This window comes from Danio rerio, chromosome 8 (assembly GCF_049306965.1).
Source record: "Danio rerio strain Tuebingen ecotype United States chromosome 8, GRCz12tu, whole genome shotgun sequence".
Lineage (NCBI taxonomy): Eukaryota > Metazoa > Chordata > Actinopteri > Cypriniformes > Danionidae > Danio > Danio rerio.
In genome coordinates, this window is record NC_133183.1 from 163,001 (window position 1) to 184,983 (window position 21,983).

General features: G+C 45.9%; 1 protein-coding gene across 4 annotated transcripts in view; it reads right to left on the reverse strand.

The window, feature by feature from the left end:
* Positions 1-6,671: 6,671 nt before the first annotated feature.
* sema6a (sema domain, transmembrane domain (TM), and cytoplasmic domain, (semaphorin) 6A) overlaps positions 6,672-21,983 on the reverse strand; it is a 97,478-nt gene continuing 82,166 nt past the window's right edge. For 2 of the 4 annotated variants that reach the window (XM_073909171.1, XM_073909170.1), the window contains one exon: positions 6,672-9,703. In XM_073909171.1, the coding sequence (XP_073765272.1) occupies positions 8,646-9,703 (1,058 nt within the window). In that variant the 3' untranslated portion in view covers positions 6,672-8,645. 4 annotated transcript variants of the gene reach the window in all.

A 21,983-nucleotide genomic window follows, 5' to 3' on the forward strand; every position in this document is an offset into this window, starting at 1 on the left:
TCTTGTGGAGGAATTAAAACGTGTTTCACATGTGTCCAATATACAAACTATTGTTTGACTGAATTTATTGTTGTGTATTATAAATGTACACTCACCGGCCACTTTATTAGGTACACCTGTCCAACTGCTCGTTAACGCAAATGTCTAATCAGCCAATCACAGGGCAGCAGCTCACTGCATTTAGGCATGTAGACATGGTCAAGAGGATCTGCTGCAGTTCAGAGCGAGCATCAGAATGGGGAAGAAAGGGGATTTAAGTGACTTTAAGCGTGGCATGGTTGTTGCTTCCAGATGGGCTGCTCTGAGTATTTCAGAAACTGCTGATCTACTGGGATTTTCACGCACAACCATCTCTAGGGTTTACAGAGAATGCTCCGACAAAGAGTAAATATCCAGTGAGCGGCAGTTCTGTGGGCGCAAATGCCTTGTTGAAGAGGCCAGAGGTCGGAGGAGAATGGCCAGACTGGTTCCAGCTGATAGAAAGGCAACAGTAACTCAAATAAGCACTCGTTACAACCGAGCTCTGCAGAAGAGCATCTCTGAACACACAACACGTCCAACCTTGAGGCGGATGGGCTACAGCAGCAGAAGAGCACACCGGGTGCCGCTCCTGTCAGCTAAGAACAGGAAACTGAGGCTACAATTCACACAGACTCACCAAAACTGGACAATAGAAGATTGGAGAAACGTTGCTGCTCTGATGAGTCTCCATTTCTGCTCACACATTCAGATGCTCGGCTCAACAGCATGAAAGCATGGATCATCCTGCCTTGTATCAGCGGTTCAGGCTGGTGGTGGTGGTGTAATGGTGTGGGGGAGATTTTCTTTGGGTCCATTAGTACCAATTGAGCATCAACGCCACAGCCTACCTGAGTATTGCTGCTGACCATGTCCATCCCTTTATGAGCACAGTGTCTCCATCTTCTGATGGCTACTTCCAGCAGGATAACACAGCATGTCATAAAGCTCAATCATCTCAGACTGCTGAACATGACGATGAGTTCACTGTACTCAAATGGCCTCCACAGTCACCAGAGCTCAATCCAATAGAGCAGCTTTGGGATGTGGTGGAACGGGAGATTGGCATCATGGATGTGCAGCTGACAAATCTGCAGCAACTGTGTGATGCTATCATGACAACATGGAGCAAAATCCCTGAGGAATATTTCCAGCAGCTTGATGAATCTCTGACACCAAGGATTAAGGCAGTTCTGAAGGCAAAAGGGGTCCAACCCGATACTAGTCAGGTGTACCTAATAAAGTGACCGGTGAAAATCATCTCGTTGATGGTTATTTTAAAAATGCAGGCAGGAGTTTTATTTGAAGACAGTGTGTGTGTGTGTGTGTGTGTGTGTGTGTGTGTGTGTGTGTGTGTGTGTGTGTGTGTGTGTTTTTCTGTGTGTATTTCTGAGTAAGTGAATGTGTGTGTGCTTTTGTGGCTGTCTGCGTCTGTGTGTGTGCGTCTGTGTGTGTGTGTGTGTGTGTGTGTGTGTCTGTGTGTGTGTGTGTGTGTGTGTGTGTGTGTGTGTGAATGCTCCTCGTCTTGTCTCCAACACTGCCTCTTTCTCTGGTCTTGAGTCGCTCTCTTTTCTCCTCTGCTGTTTTCCTCGAGACGCATCAACACACTCTTTCACACACTTGTGCATCTTACCCAGCTCTGCTCGAGTGTGTGTGTGTGTGTGTGTGTGTGTGTGACCTGAAACTGGCACCGGCTGGACCTGACGTCAGATTTACAGCGCTGTCGGAGATCTGAGTTAATCAGCACTATAACATACAGTTACAGGACACAAGTGTATGTGTGTGTGTCTGTGTGTGTGTTTGTGTGTGTGTTTTTGTGACTGTGAGAGAGAGAGTGTGTGTGTGTGGGTTCAGATCAGAGCAGCTTGTTTCTCCTCCTGAGTTTTTCTTCATATTCAGCTCAGCCAAGAACTCTGAAATTAGGGCAGAATTCATCAATTCTTAAAGCTGATCTGTGCATGACACACACACACACACACACACACACACACACACACATACCCTTCAGTAGCCATAATTACACACCCACTAATCCTGTTTCCTAAATCCAGGTACCCGCGGAGAAATCCATGCAGTAAATCCCCAGCTGCAGGTTTACTCCGCTTACACACACACACACACACACACACTCTCTCTCTCTCTCTGCGCTGTTGGATCTCCTGTGCTGAGGATAAGGAAGAGTGTGTGTGTGTGTGTGTGTTTCAGTGAGTGTGTATTTTTAGTCTTTGTGTTAGTGATATTGTGTGTGTGTCTTTCAGTGACAGAGTAAGTGTGTGTGTGTGCTGTCTCAGCTTAAAAGTGGGCGGAGCAGAATGCAAATGAAGCCACAGCTGTCGGTCACCTGGGGGAGGAGCTCGTTCATTATACAGGAGGTTGCTGCTCTGCTTTCAGCATCACGAACCTAGACATACTACACACACACACACACATCAGACATACTTCACATACACACACACACACACACACACACACACTCAGCAGGTGATGACATCGCTCCCTCCCTCGGCTGTCACTCATCTCTTTCTCTCTGGGATCTTCAGCATGACCTTTGACCTCTGACCTCAAGGTCACCGGGTGAGACTTTCACTCCACTGTGCTCCAGATGAACGCACACACACACACACACACACATATATAAAGTCATCCCTCATGTGTGAACTGTGACTGTAAATGACCTCTTCTTCACTCAGTGATGTGTGTCAGCACAGAGAGGATCAGGACGGACTGATGTGTTGATTGTGTTCATTAAGCTGATCCCACAGCCAGTGAATCAGTGAATCAGTGAATCATTCATCCTGAAGCGAATCTCTGTATGTGAATCAGGGCTGAACATCAGCTCTAGCAGACAGGAAACACATCACCTGACCTTCAGCTGAAGAACACCACCAGCAGGAGAACATCCATCCTCAGAGCAGCTGAGTGCTAACACACACACACACACACACACACACACACACACACACACACACACACACACGAGCATCTCGCAGCTAAAGCCTGTAATGTTCTCAGTTCATGCTGTATTGAGTTGATTAAACTCTATTTCTGGATAAATGTTAACTGTGATGAAACATTAACATAAATATGAATAATTAATGAACATCAGGCGCTGCGTTCTGTCCTCTGAGTGCTGTGTAGAGAATCAGAGAATCACCAATAACTGAATGAGTACATTAAATATGAAATAATACCAGAAGAATGTTGATGAAGCCTGTAGATGTGTGCTGAAAACTGTCAAATGATGCATTATTAGTGTTTATATGATAAATAATAATAATAATAATAAATAATATCATCTGCAGGTGATGTGCTCAGAGAACATCAGGCTAATGCTTAATGAATGAAGGAGTTATGAGTTCAGCAGGACTCCAGTGGAACAGCAGCTGTCAGTGGACACGCGTATCTCACTGTTGATCCCAATTTAACAACAGCAGTATCAGTCAAACATTTAGCACTGCTACTACCTGTTCACTTCACTTAAAGACGTTCAGGGACTGAAGACAGCAGTGCTGTAGTGTTTCAGGGCTCATTCTGTCCCATTCGTCCTGCAAACAAGTCTGAAGGTTGTTGTCTAGGCTGATGTGGCTGACCTGAACTCTCATTCTGGTGTAATAATCAGGCATTCTGCTGTTGGTATTGTGCAGCTCTTGATAATAACCCTCACTCAGCCGCATTACTGTGTATAGTGACTGCGCCTGCTGAAGCCCTTCTCACCTTCTGTAGGGAGATGCTCATGGTCTGATGTGATTCAGAGTGTTCCCGCCAGACCTGGAGATCGGCTGCATGAGTTCAGTCTCCTGATTAACTGTAGAGCTGTGAAGTGAGCAGATTTACACACGGGGGCAGTGATCCTGTGATGAACGTGAGTGTATTCTGGATCATCAGGAGACGTCAGTCAGAATCAGAGGAAGTCTCCGCTTCAGGAATGTGCTGCTTTATGAACATGATTACTGTCACAGCCGCGTCATTCAGCTCATAAACCCTCATCACACATGCAGGAGGAATAAGTCTGAAACAGTTCTGCTGTAAGATTCACAGTCATTGCAGAATGATCTGCTCATTACGGTCTCGTTTTCAGTACAGTGGGTAGATTAGGAGAGGTATGTAGAGAATGCACCTCTGTCCTGCTTGTGTAGCTAAAGTAAATTCAGTATATATAAGAAGGATTGGGGTTGGAACTAAACTTTGCAGCACACCGGCCCTCCAGAACCGAGTTTGGACATGCCTTTGTTAAAGTCTGTGTGAAATCAACATTTATGATGTCTGTTACTGGTCTGGTGAACATTTCAATGAATCCTCTCAACAAAACCATTGCTTTGGTGATCTTCAGAGCTTCTGCATCTGGATTGGCTCCTTCTCTGATGCCACGCCCCTCTTGCTATTAGTTCAATATGAGGGAATGATGTGTGAACAGAAAGCTCCGCCCCCTACTCAATATTCAGTGTTAGTTAAAGCTCATTAACATACTGAAATTAAGGTCTCCGCACCTTCTGGTTCACTTCAGCATCTTTACATGGACACATATGACAGAAACAATACAGAAGAAGATCATTCGCTGGAGGGTTCAGTTATTCAGCATGACCAAATAACAACAGTACTGGCCTGAGAACAGCCTTATATTAGGCTGTAAACCTGTAGCTGCGTCCCAAATCACATACTAGAGCACTATTCTAAACAAATAAACAGGATGAGGAGAGCATTCATGATGAACAAGAGCAGCTCAAACACCCGGATGATGAGTGTCTAATGTTGAGGAGGAGGAGCTACTGATGAGGAGGAGGAGCTACTGATGATGAAGAGGAGGAGCTACTGATGATGAAGAGGAGGAGCTACTGATGATGAAGAGGAGGAGCTACTGATGATGAAGAGGAGGAGCTACTGATGAAGAGGAGGAGCTACTGATGATGAAGAGGAGGAGCTACTGATGAAGAGGAGGAGCTACTGATGATGAAGAGGAGGACCGGCTGATGAAGAGGAGGAGCTACTTATACTTATGAAGAGGAGGAGCTACTGATAAAGAGTGAGCTACTGATGAGGAGGAGGAGCTTCTGACGAGGAGGAGGGGCTGCTGGTGAAGGGGAAGAGCTACTGATCAAGAGGAGCTGCTGATGAAGGGGAGGAGCTAGTAATAAAGAGAAGGAGCTACTGATGAAGGGGTGGAGCTGCTGATGAAGGGGAGGAGCTGATGAAGGGGTGGAGCTGATGAAGGGGCGGAGCTACTGATGAAGAGAAGGAGCTTTTTATGATGAGGAGGGGCTGCTGATTAAGGGGAGGAGCTACTGTTAAGGAGGAGGAGCTACTGCTGAAGGGGAGGAACTACTGATGAAGAGGAAGAGCTACTAATGAAGGGATGGAGCTGCTGATGAAGGGGAGGAGCTACTGATGAAGAGAAGGAGCTTTTGATGATGAGGAGGGGCTGCTGATTAAGGGGAGGAGCTACTGTTAAGGAGGAAGAGCTACTGCTGAAGGGAAGGAACTACTGATGAAGAGGAGGAGCTACTGATGAAGAGGAAGAGCTACTAATGAAGGGATGGAGCTGCTGATGAAGAGAAGGAGCTGCTCATGAAGCTATAGAGCTGCTGATGAAGGGGTGGAGCCACTGATGAGGAGCTACTGATGAAGGGGTGGAGCTGCTGATGAAGAGGAGGAGCTGCTCATGAAGGTGTGGAGCTGCTGATAAAGGGGTGGAGCTACTAATGAAGGGGAAGAGCTACTGATGAAGAGGAGGAGCTGCTCATGAAGGTGTGGAGCTGCTGATAAAGGGGTGGAGCTACTAATGAAGGGGAAGAGCTACTGATGAAGAGAAGGAGCTGCTCATGAAGGTGTGGAGCTGTTGATAAAGGGGTGGAGCTGCTGATGAAGAGGAGGAGCTGCTGATGAAGAGAAGGAGCTGCTGATGAAGGGGTGGAGCCACTGATGAGGAGCTACTGATGAAGGGGTGGAGCTGCTGATGAAGAGGAGGAGCTGCTCATGAAGGTGTGGAGCTGTTGATAAAGGGGTGGAGCTGCTGATGAAGAGGAGGAGCTGCTGATGAAGAGAAGGAGCTGCTCATGAAGGTGTGGAGCTACTGATGAAGGGGACGAGCTACTGATGAGGAGCTACTGATGAAGGGGAGGAGCTATCTTCAGCTGAGGTTGGGTTATTTCATGTATTTGTTATTGTGAATGTAAAGTGTCCCACATGAGGGATCACGGCACCTCCTGATGACTAAACCATCGGCCTGTAGCCTGAGAGCAGCTGCATTCACCAGAGTTCGGCTGTACTCATGCTACAGATTGATAGTTTAGTCATCTATATCACTGATTCGGCACCGGTTAAACATTATCTGGGAAACGGTTTGTGTTTCCGTTTAGTAAAATAACATCAGTGTTCCACACCAAACTCATTCACCACCCTGTTGAGTGCATAAGTGTATCGTGTAGTTCAGGACACGACCTGTTTCTCCATCTGAGAATGATCAGATCCGCATCTCACACAGTACACAAGCACAGGTTCTGCAGGTCACGGCTGATCCAGGCTCAGTTTACAGAACACAATCAGCCTGCGAGTGTGTGAGGTGCTGCTCTACATATCTCAATGAAGAAGAGGGCACGGAGAGGCCGAGAACACACACCTGACACCCAAACACTGACCACAACAGACCACAGCCGCTCTGTGAACACATCTCAATGCTTTATTACTTTCCATTTATTAAAGAGAATTTCTTTACAACATACATTTAGCTGTGAATCAGACGCGGGAGACACCGGTGACAGAACCGTATCATACAGGAGTACTGGAGTCTGGAGGGCGACGGAGCGAAGGCACCACACAGGAGACTCCGCCCACAACAGGAAGAGGCGGAGCCGGTCAGGCCAACATCTACAAACGTCAACTTCAAGAGAACGTGTGTCAAAATAGTTAAATAACAATCCCTCGTAATACGTCACGACCATAGAGCTAGAAAATTATATTAATGGGAATCTGTCACAAACATTGAGAACATGAATCTGTCTCCTAGTGTTACTGAAGTGCATATCTACACAGGAGCCAGCCTGTATTCACTGCCTACAAACTGTGTTTGATCATGTACATTAGAGCGCTGGTGTGTGTGTGTGTGTTCGGGAGAAGCGTCGTGTCGGATTCGCTCCTGTGTTTTCCTCTTATTGCCTCCGAGCAGCCGGATCCACAGAGACACGTCATCTACAAACAGTGTACAAACCTCCTCTGGACTGTAGAGAAGTAAACAAGGACAAAGCAAATCGACACCGAAAACCCAACGCCACGCTCCAACCCCAACCCTTCATTGGCACGATCAGAAATCAAGCATGTGTGGTTAGCAGAGGGACCAGAGTCGACAACGACAACACCTACATTCAGCAATTACATGGTTTTTTGTGTTTTGTGTCTTTTTTTAATCAAACGAGAAAAACAAACATCATCTTCATCATCTTCATCATCAGAACTACGACAGTTAACAGCTAACACACGCGTCACTACTCAGGGGTGTAAGGCACACATTTACAGGTGGAAGGAGGAAAACAGGCTTACTGGACATGATTCAACCACGGGCCTGTGCACGTGTGTGTGTGTGTGTGTGTGTGTGTATTGGTATTGGTGGTTTACAAGGACACACATGTATAATGTCATGGGTACGACCTATTAATGGTGGTTTATGAGGACAGGCTTTGTGTCCTTGTTATTAAAAAGGTTTAAAAATAGATGTAGACATTCTGCCTCAGGGTTGCTGTGAGGGTTTAATGGTAGGGCTGTATAATAATACACTGTTTTACTGTATAAAATACATTAGACCAATGGAGAGTCCTCGTAAACCACTATTGCCAACACATATGTGTGTGTGTGTGTGTGTGTGTTAGAGGAACCCATACATCTGAAAGCGTTAAGCCAGCGTCTGCACACACACATGTCGTCTGTGTGTTCCTTCAGAATGGCACTCTGCGGACAGACGAGGGCAGACGGACCGCTCCTGTGTGTCTGATTTACCCACGATCCCCTCTGGCAAGGCTTCCCGACACCTCAGAGTTTGCTTAGCAACGTCCAAAGAGTTAGTGGACAGAAGTGCTGGCTCCAGTTTAATGACTTTAAATAATTTCACACTCGATTAATTCAAATTAAAACGATCGCTCTCGTCTCGTCTGAGCCTAAAAGAGACGCTCTCTCTGCAAAAGCACTTTATTAAAAATAAATACAACCTGCTATTAGTATTAACAGTCACGTGTTATTTAGCCGACCGCTTCAGTAGACGTGTTGAACTCTTGCACTAAGGCAGAACTCCATTGCTTTGTCCAGGAACAGCAGCGCAGAGACGGCGGATCTTCACAGTTTACTCTCCGAGAGCTGGATAACAGCGGGCTCCTCGTGACGTACATCTCCACCCGTCTCCATGTGCTTTTGGCAGAAAACGAACCTCAGCCCTGCTTTAATCAGGACGGAGCGCTGAGTAAATCTTCAAGAGTTCCTCCTCTCGGTGTGTTTGCGCTCGGGGACTCTTCAGCCCGATGTGTACGTATTAAAAAATATACAAAACCAAAACAAACAGAAAGGAAAGGGTGATCTGCGTTTCCTGTACAGGGCTGTACACCGCAGACACACTGAGCTGTTCCCCACGTGTGTTCTCCCGCTCTGGATTATGTGCAGGAGTCTCCGGATGTGGCTTTGCTGCAGTAGGACACGGCCGAGGGTTTGGGCGGCACGTCGGGCTTCATCTGCCGGGCTCCGCAGCGAGACAGAGAGCCGAAAGAACTGAGGCTGGGGTGGTGGGAGAGGCCGAGGCCCGGAGAGGAGACCTGCATGGAGTCCACGCGCTGCGGGGCGGGCGGAGGCGTCTCCACACGGAAGCTGTGGTTCCTGGACATGTGTGAGGAGTTGGAGGAGTTGGTGTTGTGCTGCTTCTTCAGGCCGGAGCTCATGGGGAACCCGCGGGCGTACATGGAGGAGTGCATGTCTAGCCGTTTGCCCATCTGCGGGACGGCCGGTGGCACCAGGGATGCCTCCCGCTGGGGCACTCGTGGCGGCACCACCTCCTCCTCTGCACCACGGCACGGACTCCGCAGCGTCTGGAACTCCAGCGTGGCCGCTGGATCGTCAGGGCGCTGCTGCGGATGCTCCACGTACTCGTGCTGGTACGACTGATGTGGTGGCAGTGGCAGCACCACCACACTGGAGATGTGGCCCGGGGACGCCCGCAGCGGCAGCTCTGTCGGGATCACAGGTGAGCCCATTGATGACAGCTCTTTTGTGCAGGCGTTGATCAGGTTCTGGTTGCGCTCCCACTCTCGGCTCCCCCTGCTAGGCTTGCGGCGTGGCTGCAGTGGTGTGGACTCGGGTGTGGGCAGGGCGGACAGGTCCAGGTGCTGCTCCGCTTTAATCAGCATCCGCCCGTTGACCAGCCGGCCGTTCATCAGCGGGGTCAGCATCTGCTCTGCACGCCCGTCTTTAGCCTGCGTCTCGAACAGCCCCGTCAGCTTGGTCACACTGTTCATGGAGCCGCGGCGGGACGCCGCACAGTCCTTCTCTTTGCGTCCTGACATGGGGAACTCCCGCCGGCGGTGGTGGTCACACACACAGTACACCAGGATCCCGCTGAAGATGGCGCCCATGCTGAAGGCCAGGATCACAGCGATGGCCAACAGCGTCACTGGAACCATCTGATCCCGGTCCCGGTGGAAGGTCTCGCGGATCACTCCTGCAGACAGAGTAAACCCTCATTAATGACTATAACACCAACATTCATCAGTGCATCCTGACAGTCTACTCCATTCCTGAGTCAGGGGCTGTTCACATGAGTAATAAGTAAGTTAATGTATTAATATAACACCTGTCCCAGACAAGACCTCACACATTCATTTACAGGAATCAAAACAGGTTAAAATCAAAGTACAAATAAAACCGAATATAAACCCAGCTCACCGTACTGTTACACTGAAGGCCCCATCAACTCAAGACAAAGGTTTTAGCTGTTAGTGTCAGTATTGTTCATTCTTAGCACATCTATAAGCTAGAGCGCACCAAAATAGTGACTAAATTCACATGTAGGAGATGTAGAGCTGATATAAAGATGTCAAGTGTGCAGTTGGTCTCTTCCTCCTAAATGATCAACAGTTTTATTCATCAAATGCTCTGTAGTGTCTGACATGCCCCGCCCCCTTCAACACACTTCAACCCCTCTCACTGGCACAGCAGTGTTAAAACAAAACACTATTGGCTGTTTTTAAAAAGGGGAGGAGCTACTCTGTCCCACCCTCTCTTCATGCTTCGGTTTTGAACATTGAACAAAATGTAAATTTCCAAGCACTTCAGGAGACCTTTAATAACTGGTCAATAAAGATGTGTCTAACTGTTTTTACAAAGCTCAACAGAGCCCAGAGTTCTCAGTGTAAGAGGAAGAGCAGTCCAGAGATCTGGAGCCACAAAAGCACTGTCACCTCTAACACCCCATTCACACGGGGCTCCAGCGCCAGCGCTTGACAGAGGGCGTGTCTGAAGTTGGGGCTGATGCAATCGTCATAGCAGCGTCAGACAATGAAATTAGTCATCAATCAGCTACTGTCTGAGCTGGTGTATTTGCATACAGTGATCTGATTGGCTGACGATTCCGTCGGCGCTTGAAAAGTTGAGATAGTCCCAACTTCTGCAGCGAGCAACGCCTCTGAAGCAGTGCAGACAGATCCACAATGCAGTTCGGCAACGCCTGACGTCACCTATTCAAAGTGAATGTGAAGCGCTGACGCTGACGCCCTGTGTGAATGGGGCATAAGGCTGGTTGTGTAATGGTCATGTGATCAGGTCTTGATGAATTAAGCTGCGGTCACACTGCACTTTTCTCCTCATAGACTTCCATTCGTATGCATGCAAGTAAGTCAGATCAGACACGCAAGTTTGTGCGTCAAGTTTTGCAGATTGCTGCTTTGGAAAGTTCAAGTTTGATGAACTCTGACCAGCGAAATCACAACACTTGGCTGCGTGAGACCAACTGAGGATCAAAACATGACCTCTCTGGACAGAGATTTACAATATGGAGCAATCGCTCGCTTTATTAATGTCTAATCAGCTTGTTTAACCTCGTTCCTTTCACAGCGCCGCATGACAGAATTTCGCTTGATCAACCTCTAGTGCGACCGCAGCTTCAGGGAACAATATTTAATCATCCAGAAGACCAATCAGAGAGTGACTGCGCATAGCCACGCCTTCATCTTCAATCGTTTCCCACAGCAGCAGCAGCGCCACTAAAGCAGGCTCTTCACAGTTTTCAGAACTCCCGTTATTTCCGTCAGTCTGCTGTATTTCAGACCTCCCACCACCCTCCTGTTTTGTTATTTCTTCCAGAGAACTTCCGTGACTTCCACCCCCAACCCCCCGGTCCTCATGCTTTCTGGTACACTGTGAAGTATAGATGAGTTTTTTTTTACTCAAATGGTTTGAGTTGGCTGAACTTGTTGGGTTTTACAGTACTCAGTGGCTTGATTCTCTTCGTTTATCAGGTGTAACTGTGCTCAAATCGCTCCGTTTACTCAAATGTAGTATGCTCACAGTACTCATTAGGATTAGTTTTGGAACTTAAAAGGATTAGTTGCAGCCGGTTTTCTCAAATGGTTTGAGTTGACCAGAGGTGGGTAGAGTATCCAAAATCTATACTCAAGTAAAAGTACAAGTACTTGCAGAAATTTTTACTCAAGTAAAAGTGAATTAACAATCTTAAAAGTTACTCGAGTAAGAGTAAAAAAAATCTGATGAAAAAATTACTCAAGTAAATAGTTAGTTACTTTTCATTTTATATATAAATATAAAGGTATATATACATTTTTATAGTATTTACTGTATTTTTCTGAAGAAGATCTTGTTTTAGATCAGCTAAAATAAAAACAGTTTTTAAAACCGTTTTAAGGTCAACATTATTAGCCCCTTCAGCAATATTTCTTTTGATTGGCTACAGAACAAACCATCATTAATTACCCTGACCTGTCCAATTAACCTGGTTAAGGCTTTCAATGGCACTTGAGAAATCGTCACTGGGATGATCTGTCTGCGTTCTGAATGATTTTAAGATTTTAAAGTTTTTGCATTCCATATAGCGGGCAGTGTGTGTGTGTGTGTGTGTGTGTGTGTGTGTGTGTGTGTGTGTGTGTGTGTGTGTGTGTGTGACATCTGTTTTTAAATAAAGTCTTAAAATGTAAACAACTTATAAAAAAGCATCCCATAATGTAAATAAGTTATCATTTAATAAGGATATGTCAATAACTCTATTTTGAGAAGAATGTCAGATAGAGCCTTCTAATTCTAAGGTGACGAAATATCTAGTGTCTTGAAGAATATCTAGTCTAATATTATGTACTGCCATCATGGAGAAGAGAAAATACATCAGTTATGAGAAATGAGTTATTAAAACAGTAAAACTGTGTTGATAATATATTTCTGTTAAAGCAGTCGTATGTTAAAAGTAATGTTTAAATGTTTTATTTTTAATGGTTAAATGACTAATGTGTGCAGGGCTATTCAGTTACTCCATTAAACAGCCGTTTCTTTAGTTATCCCATAGTCACCATTAATAAACGTCTATATGTATGGATAATGTTGACTCTTACCACTATGTGTTGTTTCAGGTCGGAGCTGTCGTTCATGTATATGCTGCGATGTCAGTTCGATGTATGCATCGCATTATGAAACTATTCTTGTTGACATCTTGGAGTAAAAGCATAGACTGAACTTGAGGTCGAGTGACCAGGTCTGATAAACTCACCGCACCGCAGATGGATGTCTTTCAAACTGGCAAACTCGCATGTCTTCCTCGACTTCAGCCATTATCCCAACAGGCGGGTGTGCTCTAACCGAAAGCGGGAGATACGTCTCTATAGCAACCTCTCGTGACACACCCTCTCCAATGCGGCGCCTCGCGATATTAGCAAACAAGACACATTATATATCATATTTATTATCACTTGGCTGTAAGGGAGGAATGCAGCCAAGCAAGAGTAATGATTTTTCTCTAATAATTTACTTGAGTAAGAGTAAATGTACTCAAAACGTACTCATTACTACCACCTCTGGAGTTGCCCTAACTTTTTGGGTTTACAGTGTACAGTCTGAAACACTCCTCGGTCACCAACTTGAGTTTAGTATCCAATCGCCGCAGCCACCTGCTAACACCACAAACATCACGGCTCGCCAAAACACCCCACCACTCAACAAACCCCGCCAGTCTCCCAGAATTTCTGGAATAAATGTTGGCAGGTCTGCAAATAGCTGATTCTGAATGATCGTGCCCTGTTTATGTAGAGCTGTAGCGCCCGTATGGGACAAAGTGGGCCATTTTCTTTCCTTTGCTAAGAAAAAGAGGGAGCATAAAAGCTTCAGCTCCACAGCAGAGCGGTTACAAGAACTGTAGAAGAAATGCTTAACCCGGACCCCATTCACACCCTGAACATTCCCATCACACTCCTCTCACTGAACACGGCCTCACCGCTCGCTCTAGTCTCAGGAAAACTCTTAAAAATGCTTCTTGACTTAATCATTTTTAAATATTTGAACTAGAAAGGAGACAGAAGCAGTAAGGAAAGCCTGCTGTTCTAATATCTCGGTGTGTTTTCCCCAACTCTGGATCTCCTGAAGGAGGCTCTCCTCATCATCCGTGTCTCTCTAAACGCCGTCACACATCTGCTAAAGCGGAGATCTGAGGAACGTCTCTCTCTTTAACTTGACTCTCATTGTTCCTCTCGGGAGACGCTCTTCCTCTCAGACTGTTTGATGTCTTAAAGCGTCTCTTTCATGCGTCTACTGTACCCCTCCCCGGAGGAGCGGCGAGCGCTGCATTCTCATGTAGAGAGGCTTCTGTTTCAGGAGCACAGGGCTGTTCACACAAGCAGAGCAGACAGTAGACATTCTCCTGTAGAGGAGCGAGACCCGCTGCATCTCTCAAGGTTAAATCTGCACTCGGAAACCTTTGAAGATCTCTCAGCTCCTAATGTAGAGCAGCTCAAACAGCTTCAAAGAGGACAAAACCTGGAGAAATGCACTGCCTCAGCTCAGCGGTCAGACGCTGCTGTGCAACAGACACAAGAGAACGCCTGACAGAAGCAGAACCCTCCATTAACCTGCACCACACACTGACATATCTTAATATTTATCAGTACTTAACAATGCAGCTATACTCAGAGTTTCTGTCTCGCCTCTAGATCAAACATCTACAAACTCTGACATCAAGAAGCATTTTCACAGGCAGAAATATAGTGTTGATTTCAGAAATACTGAACAAAATGAAGAGAGTTTCCCCTAAAACAAGCAGAATAATCTGACAATAGGGAAGCAGAATAATCTCACGTCAGAAAGTGAAGATCTCGTGTGTTTAGCTATTTTCATATTCAACATCTTATCCAAAATCATTGTCCCACACATCCCTCCCTAACTCCTCATTCAGGATTGGATGCAGTATTAAACATTCACTTACATTTAAAGGAGTCGTTTCTAATATATATAAAATTTAACATCAATAAAAATAAGACTGTAGATGAATGATCAAAGCGTTTGGGAGTGAATATTTCAGAGGAAACCCGCAGTGATGATATAGAGAGTGAACGGAACAGCCTCCTGTTCTCACTTAAGCTTAATTCAGTTCACGGTCCTCCACAGACTTTACTACAGTAAGGCGAGACTTCCCAAGATGAACACAAATGTAAGAGACACATGTGAGAGAAATCATTCAGCTTACAATCATCATTCATTCGGCATGTAATAAAGACTTTAGGCCTAGCTTTGAAGTGAAGTTTATTTATAAAGTAATGTCGAGAGGATCATGTGCTTATGATTGATCACAGCCGGTCCTGCATTATTCTAGTTATGATTGACCAATCGGATGATTCCTATGCCACTATGAATACCCTCAGCTCCATATCACAGCCATCTTCATTTTAAAGAATCCCCCCTCCACCCCTACTCCTCCTGCTTTAGATGGGTGGCACCATGGTTAGCACTGTTCCCTCACAGCAAGAACATCACTGGTTCTAGTCCTTACCAAGCCAGCTGACGTTTCTGTGCGGAGTTAACATGTTCTCCCCGTGCTCACATGTGTTTCCCCCGGGTTCCTCGGTTTCCTCCTTCGTCCAAAAACATGCAGCTTAAGTTAATTGAATAATCAGCACATAGACATGCTGCTAGTCAGTAGTTATCTCTTAAGAGTGATCACTATCTGTTCATGAGCTACAGCAGGGGAGTTCTCCACATCTACCTGAGCTCAAACTCCCCTCTCGCCCTGCAAACCGGAGGGAGCCCCGGGCTCGAGGATCTCATGAGCTCAGGGCTCTCTCCCGGACAGCATGCCAAACACACTTTATGATCGCTCATCAGCTGAGGGTGAACTCTTGAGATGGCTGTTTTGGAGTTCTTGAGCAAGGTACAGTCATGTCCAGTAATTATCAGGACGCTCATGCCTTCACGTGTCTTATGGCTCAGAAGAATATTGCTTAATTGGAAATCAAGATAAACACGTTTAGTTTCACTCTGGTGTAGGGATATGATGCTGTTTTTAAGATTGGAGGAATTTTAATACTCTCTTAGAGGATCCGCTGAACATGTTTATACAGTGTGCAGTCTAGTGATCTCACACACACTGAGGTTAAATACTTCCTCACTGTACTATCAGAACTCTGTGACTGTCAATATTTAATTAATTACATTTTTTTCATTCATTTATTTATTTATTTTGAGGGGGGGGAGGAAAGGTCTTGTCAAGTCTTTGTGTGTTATTACACCTTGTTCTTCATTCATTCATTCATTTTCTTGTCGGCTTAGTCCCTTTATTAATACGGGGTCGCCACAGCGGAATGAACCGCCAACTTATCCAGCAAGTTTTTACGCAGTGGATGCCCTTCCAGCCGCAACCCATCCCTGGGAAACATCCACACACACATTCACACACACACTCATACACTACAGACAATTTAGCTTACCCAGTTCACCTGTACCGCATGTGTTTGGACTGTGGGGGAAACCAGAGCACCCGGAGGAAACCCACGTGAATGCAGGGAGAACATGCAAACTCCACACAGAAACACCAACTGAGCCGAGGCTCGAACCAATGACTTTCTTGCTGTGAGGCGACAGCACTACCTACTGCGCCACTGCATCACCCTCAGCTTGTTCTTACAATAAAAAAGATTAATAAAAAAAGGCAAAGCCAGATCCCTCTGCTTCCCCATCCTCAGATTACTCTCGTGTTTCACATGGTGGTGCCTGATTTCTTTACATTAACCCAGATTTCAGAATGTTTTGTATATTTGGAGTAGAAACAGACCCAAACTCTGAGCATTATAGTGCAGTGTATAATCAAAGCGTGTTGATCTGCCTGAAACAGGTCCGCTTTGAGGATGAACACACCGCCTCTGATCAACAGAATCTGATTCACTTTGAAGCTGTGTGATGGCAGGAGAGCAGAACCGAGAGAGAATGAAGAGTAAAGAGCAGATCTTCTGTAAAGACGCTCCACTACTGAACTGAACACAGACGTCAGGATCATGTCAGAGCTCTGGAAAAGCTGCTCACACACCTTCTGAAGGGAACGTCACAGCAAAAATCAAGACAGAAATCAGAGAGTCGGAGATCAGGACATGAAGAGCGAACTCAAACATTCAGCATTACAGTGTCATTTCTGAAAACAAGACTACAGGGCGGCGCGGTGGCGCAGTGAGTAGCACAGTCACCTCACAGCACTCAGGTCTCTGGTTTGAGTCTCGGCTGGGTCAGTTGGTGTTTCTGTGTGGAGTTTGCATGTTCTCCCCGTGTTGGCGTGGGTTTCCTCCGGTTGCTCTGGTTTCCCCCACAGTCCAAACACATGCGCTATAGGGGAACTGATCAACTACACTGGCCGTAGTGTATGAGTGTGAATGTGTATGGGTGTTTCCCAGTACTGGGTTACAGCTGGACAGGCATCCGCTGTGTAAAACATATGCTGGAATAGTTGGCGGTTCATTCCGCTGTGGCGGCCCCTGATTAATAAAGGGACTAAGCTGAAGGAAGATGAATGAGCTAGACTAGATGTTCTGCTTGTCCAGAAAGCACTTCTTGTTCAGATAATGGGACTGGAACAGACAGAGACTGAGTATGAGCGGTGTGTGTGTGTGTGTGTGTGTGTGATGTTCACTCTTCTCCACAGTAACCCAGCCGTCAGGTCAGAGGTGTGTATGTGTACGCTCTCTGTCCTGTTATTCTTATTAAGATGGAACTGAAGGGGTCTTAAAGGCTGACGGACACTCAGAGGCCAATCAGCAGCAGAACCAATCACACACACGCACACACACACACGCACACGTTAGACTATCAGGAGACGACAATACAGCAACAACACACACTCCTGCAGTACACTCATTCAAACATGCACACACACACCTACTCATTTATTCCCAGTCACACACACGCACACACATACTCTCTTACTAATACAAACTCACACACGCAGGCACTCACACAAACACACTTTTTCACACACAAGCACATACACACACCGTCTCATCTATTCACAGTCACACACACAATTACACGCACACAAAAACCACATGCACACACACACACACACACACACACACACACACACACACTCATATATTCAAAATCACATGCACACACAAACACACACTCTCTCTCTCTAATACACTCTCACACACATATTCATTCACACACACACTCTTATTTATTCAGACACAAAGCCTGTGCAGATGAAGATGTAAAACTCATTGTTTGTGTGTGTGTGTGTGTGTGTGTGCTGTAATGTAGATAACACACACACACGATCTGTGTTTAACACCACAGTGTTCACTAGCGTCTCCACACACTCAGGAGGAGCTCCAGCATCTGTCTGCAGACGCTGGAGGAGACGCTCTACACACACACTTACAGGAGCACAGCTATAATGTGCACAACACACACACACACACACACAGGTATGTTGACTTTGCGCTATTCATAAGCACAATACACACACTTCTGCTTTATATACAGCTTAACCCGACCATAACCCTCACACACCTTACACCTGAACTTTATTTAAATCCGCTTTACAAATGAGGACGTCACACACACACACACACATATGCACACGCATACTCACACACACATATGCACACGCATACATACACACACATATGCACACGCATACACACACACATATGCACACGCATACACACACACACACACATATGCACACGCATACACACACACACACACATATATGCACACGCATACACACACACATATGCACACGCATACACACACACACACACATAACACAAGCACACACAAACATGCGCGCACACACACACACCCTTTAAATACATAACAACGCATGTTTTTCCCGCAGGAACAGCTGATGATGTGTGTGTGTGTGTGGATCAGGATGCAGCGTTTAAAAGGCTTTGTCTGCAGATTGAGGTCAGTGTATAGAGGACTTACATCTGTGCACACACACACACACACACACACACACACATCTCCAGCTCATCTGTGTGTTCAGATATATGAATTATGGTGTCTGACATATCGCTGATATCAGGCTGGAGTCAGTCACAGGAGCATCTGATCCCGAGTCAGTCAAGCAGAACGCAGAAGGCAAATACACTGTGTGTGTGTGTGTGTGTGTGTGTGTGTGTGTGTGTGTGTGTGTGTGTGTGTGTGTGTGTGTGTGTGTGTGTGTGTGTACCACACCCACTGACATCATATCAACACTGAGACTGTGTGTGTGTGTGTGTGTATATATATGCAGGAACACACCATAGAGATGTGTGTGTGTGTGTGTGTGTGTGTGTGTATGTGTGTGTGTGTGTGTGTGTGTGTGTGTGTGTGTGTGTGTAATTGACCTATAAATTGGACACAGGCTCAGAGGAGGAGCAGCGGGAGCCGCAGGTCTACAGAGAGAGAGAGAGAGAGACTGATCTACTGGTGGAGCGAGAGAGAGTGAGGGAGAGAGAGAGACAGTGGATTAAGGTTAGTCAAACGCTGCGGCTGCATCAGAGCTTCAGCCTTGGAACGAACCGTCAGGAGGATGAAGGTCCTGTGGAATCACAATGGCAGCAGATGGTGGAGGAGGGGTGCACACACACACACACACACACACACACACACACACACACACACACACACACACACACACACACACACACACACACACACACACTGTGAAGACACCAGCTCAACCTTCATCCAAAAGCAAAAGATGATCAGGCTGTTTCCTGCATGACGTGTGCTCCTCTATATATCAGAGTTATTGATCAACGTCCAGCAGTTACAGAGTCATGTGGATTAGCTGAATACACACTTTATGAAGATAAATATTCACACTATTCAGCACTTCTGCATGATCATTTAGCTGAAAGATGAGAAGAGAGAATACTGCACTCACTATTGGTAATAATTAATGATAATTAATAATAATAAACTTCATTTCCTCATGTTTTACTAATATTCTTGTAGAGCTTTTGTGTCTGTTTTATCTTGATTCATTCTGGTGAATGCTGAGCCGGGCGTCCTTCACACCACAGCTCTCTCACACACACACACACACACACACACACACACACACATATATGAGGGAGGGGGAGGAGCCTGTGTGAATATTCATGAAGCGTGTTGATTTATAAATAAAGCAGAAAGGAAATATCCGGCTGCAAGGAGAACCGTTTGCCACAAAAATCAGCAAATAAGGAAATCAGAAATAAGGAGAGCAGCGAATGTGAAAGCCATGCGGCAGAACCCAACAAAACCCAGCGACTGACACAGCTGAAGACCATGAAGAACACACACACACACACACACACACACACACACAGCAACCCAAAACTGACAGAAGCCGCACGTGTGCTCAGATGAGCAGAAGAAGCAGATGTGTGTCTCTGCCACCATTGTGTGTGTATGTGCGTGCGTGTGTGTGTGTGTGTGTGTGTGTGTGTGAGTGTGCTGAACTGCTTCCAGTGACCGGCAAACACACCTAACCACACACACTGGTGTCTGTCGGCTGATGAAGTGCTTCGTTATTGAGAATCAATGTCAATTAAGCGCTGGTGTGTGTTAATGAGCGCCGGAGTGTGTGTGTGTGTGACGCTCGATCACTCGTATCGATCAGATAACCTGCTCCTCATTCTGACAGACGCTGGTAAATCACCACATCATTACTGTAGTGAGCGTCTGTATAGGGATCATCTGCGCCTCTCTCTGCTGCAATATCTCAGGCTGGAGTGTGTACACGGGCTGTGTTCCCATACACATTTCAGCTTAGTCCCTTTAGGGGTTGCCACAGTGGAATGAACCACCAACTTATCCAGCACGTTTTACGCAGCGGATGCTCTTCCAGCTGCAACCCATCACTGGGAAACACCTATACACTACAGCCAGTGTAGTTGATCAGTTCTCCTATAGCGCATGTGTTTGGACTGTGGGGGAAACCGGAGCACCCGGAGGAAACCCACACCAACACGGGGAGAACATGCAAACTCCACACAGAAACACCAACTGACCCAGCCGAGACTCAAACCAGAGACCTGAGTGCTGTGAGGTGAACCGACTGCGCCACCGCGTCACCTACAGTCTCCCTCAGTAATCTAATGCTCCTCTTGGGATGGAAACACAGCTAGTGATAGTCAGACACGTCATGTTTGCCCGTACAGTGTGTGTGTGTGTTACAAGTGTGTCTGCCGGTTCAGAGTGTTTGTGGGTCAGATGAAGCAGTGTGTGTGTGTGTGTGTGTGTGTTTTTGTCCTCCACAGGTGTCGTTCCAAGGCTTACCCGCGCTCTCCTGCTGCGTCTCTGAGGACCCGGACACCAGCGGCTCCTGGTGATCCTTCAGCACTCGACCCCGACCCAGAGGAACACTGACCACTGCTGGAGACACTGAGGGGGAGGAGACACGGCCTGATGGAGACAACACACACGTCAACAGCTGAGACACACACACACATGCACTCACATACATGTCGACAGCTGAGATACATATACACTCACATACACACACACATATACATGTCAACAGCTGACACACACACACACACACACACACACAGACATATACATACACTTTAAGTCAGACTTATTAGTCCCCTGAATTATTTTCCCCCAATATCTGTTCTGCAGATTTCTCCAACACATTTCTAATCATAACAGTGTTAATAACTCATCTCTAATAACTGATTTATTTCCTCTTCATCATGATGACAGTAAATAATATTAGACTAGATATTCTTCAAGACACTTCTATACAGCTTAAAGTGACATTTAAAGGCTTCACTAGGGTAATTAGGGTAACTAGGCAGGTTAGGGTAATTAGGTAAGTTATTGTATAATGATGGTTTGTTCTGAGGACTATCGGACACAAAATAGCTTAAAGGGGTTAATAATTTTGACCTTAAAATGCTGTTTAAAAAATTAATAACTGCTTTTATTGTAGTTAAAATAAAACAAATAAGACTTTCTCCAGAAGATAAAATATTATCAGACACACTGTGAACATTTCCTCAATCTGTTCAACATCATTTGGGAAATATTTAAAAAAAGAAAAACTAATCCAAAGGGGCTTATAATTCTGACTTCAGCTGTGTATGGTTTATGAGGACTCTCCACAGGCGTGACATATTTTATACAGTAAAAACCCTGATTATAAGCCCCTCCCCCTGCACTAACCCCACCCTCCCTAAACCTGTGGCAAAATTTGAGCAGGAAGTGTTTTGAATTATAAGGACACCTGTCCTCATAAACCACCTTAACTAGGTCATACCCATGTCATTATATAATAGTGCGTCCTCATAAACCACATAAACCTGTACACACACGCTAAACACTCAGCACACATCAACATCTGAGACACACATGTTTGTTTTTCTATCTTAGTGAGGACTGGACATCTTGTCTCTGAGGTTAATGATATTTCCGTGGCCTGCCCCAAACCCTAACCTGAACCCAACGTCATCACAGTCATCATGATTGAGCAGGTGTATGCT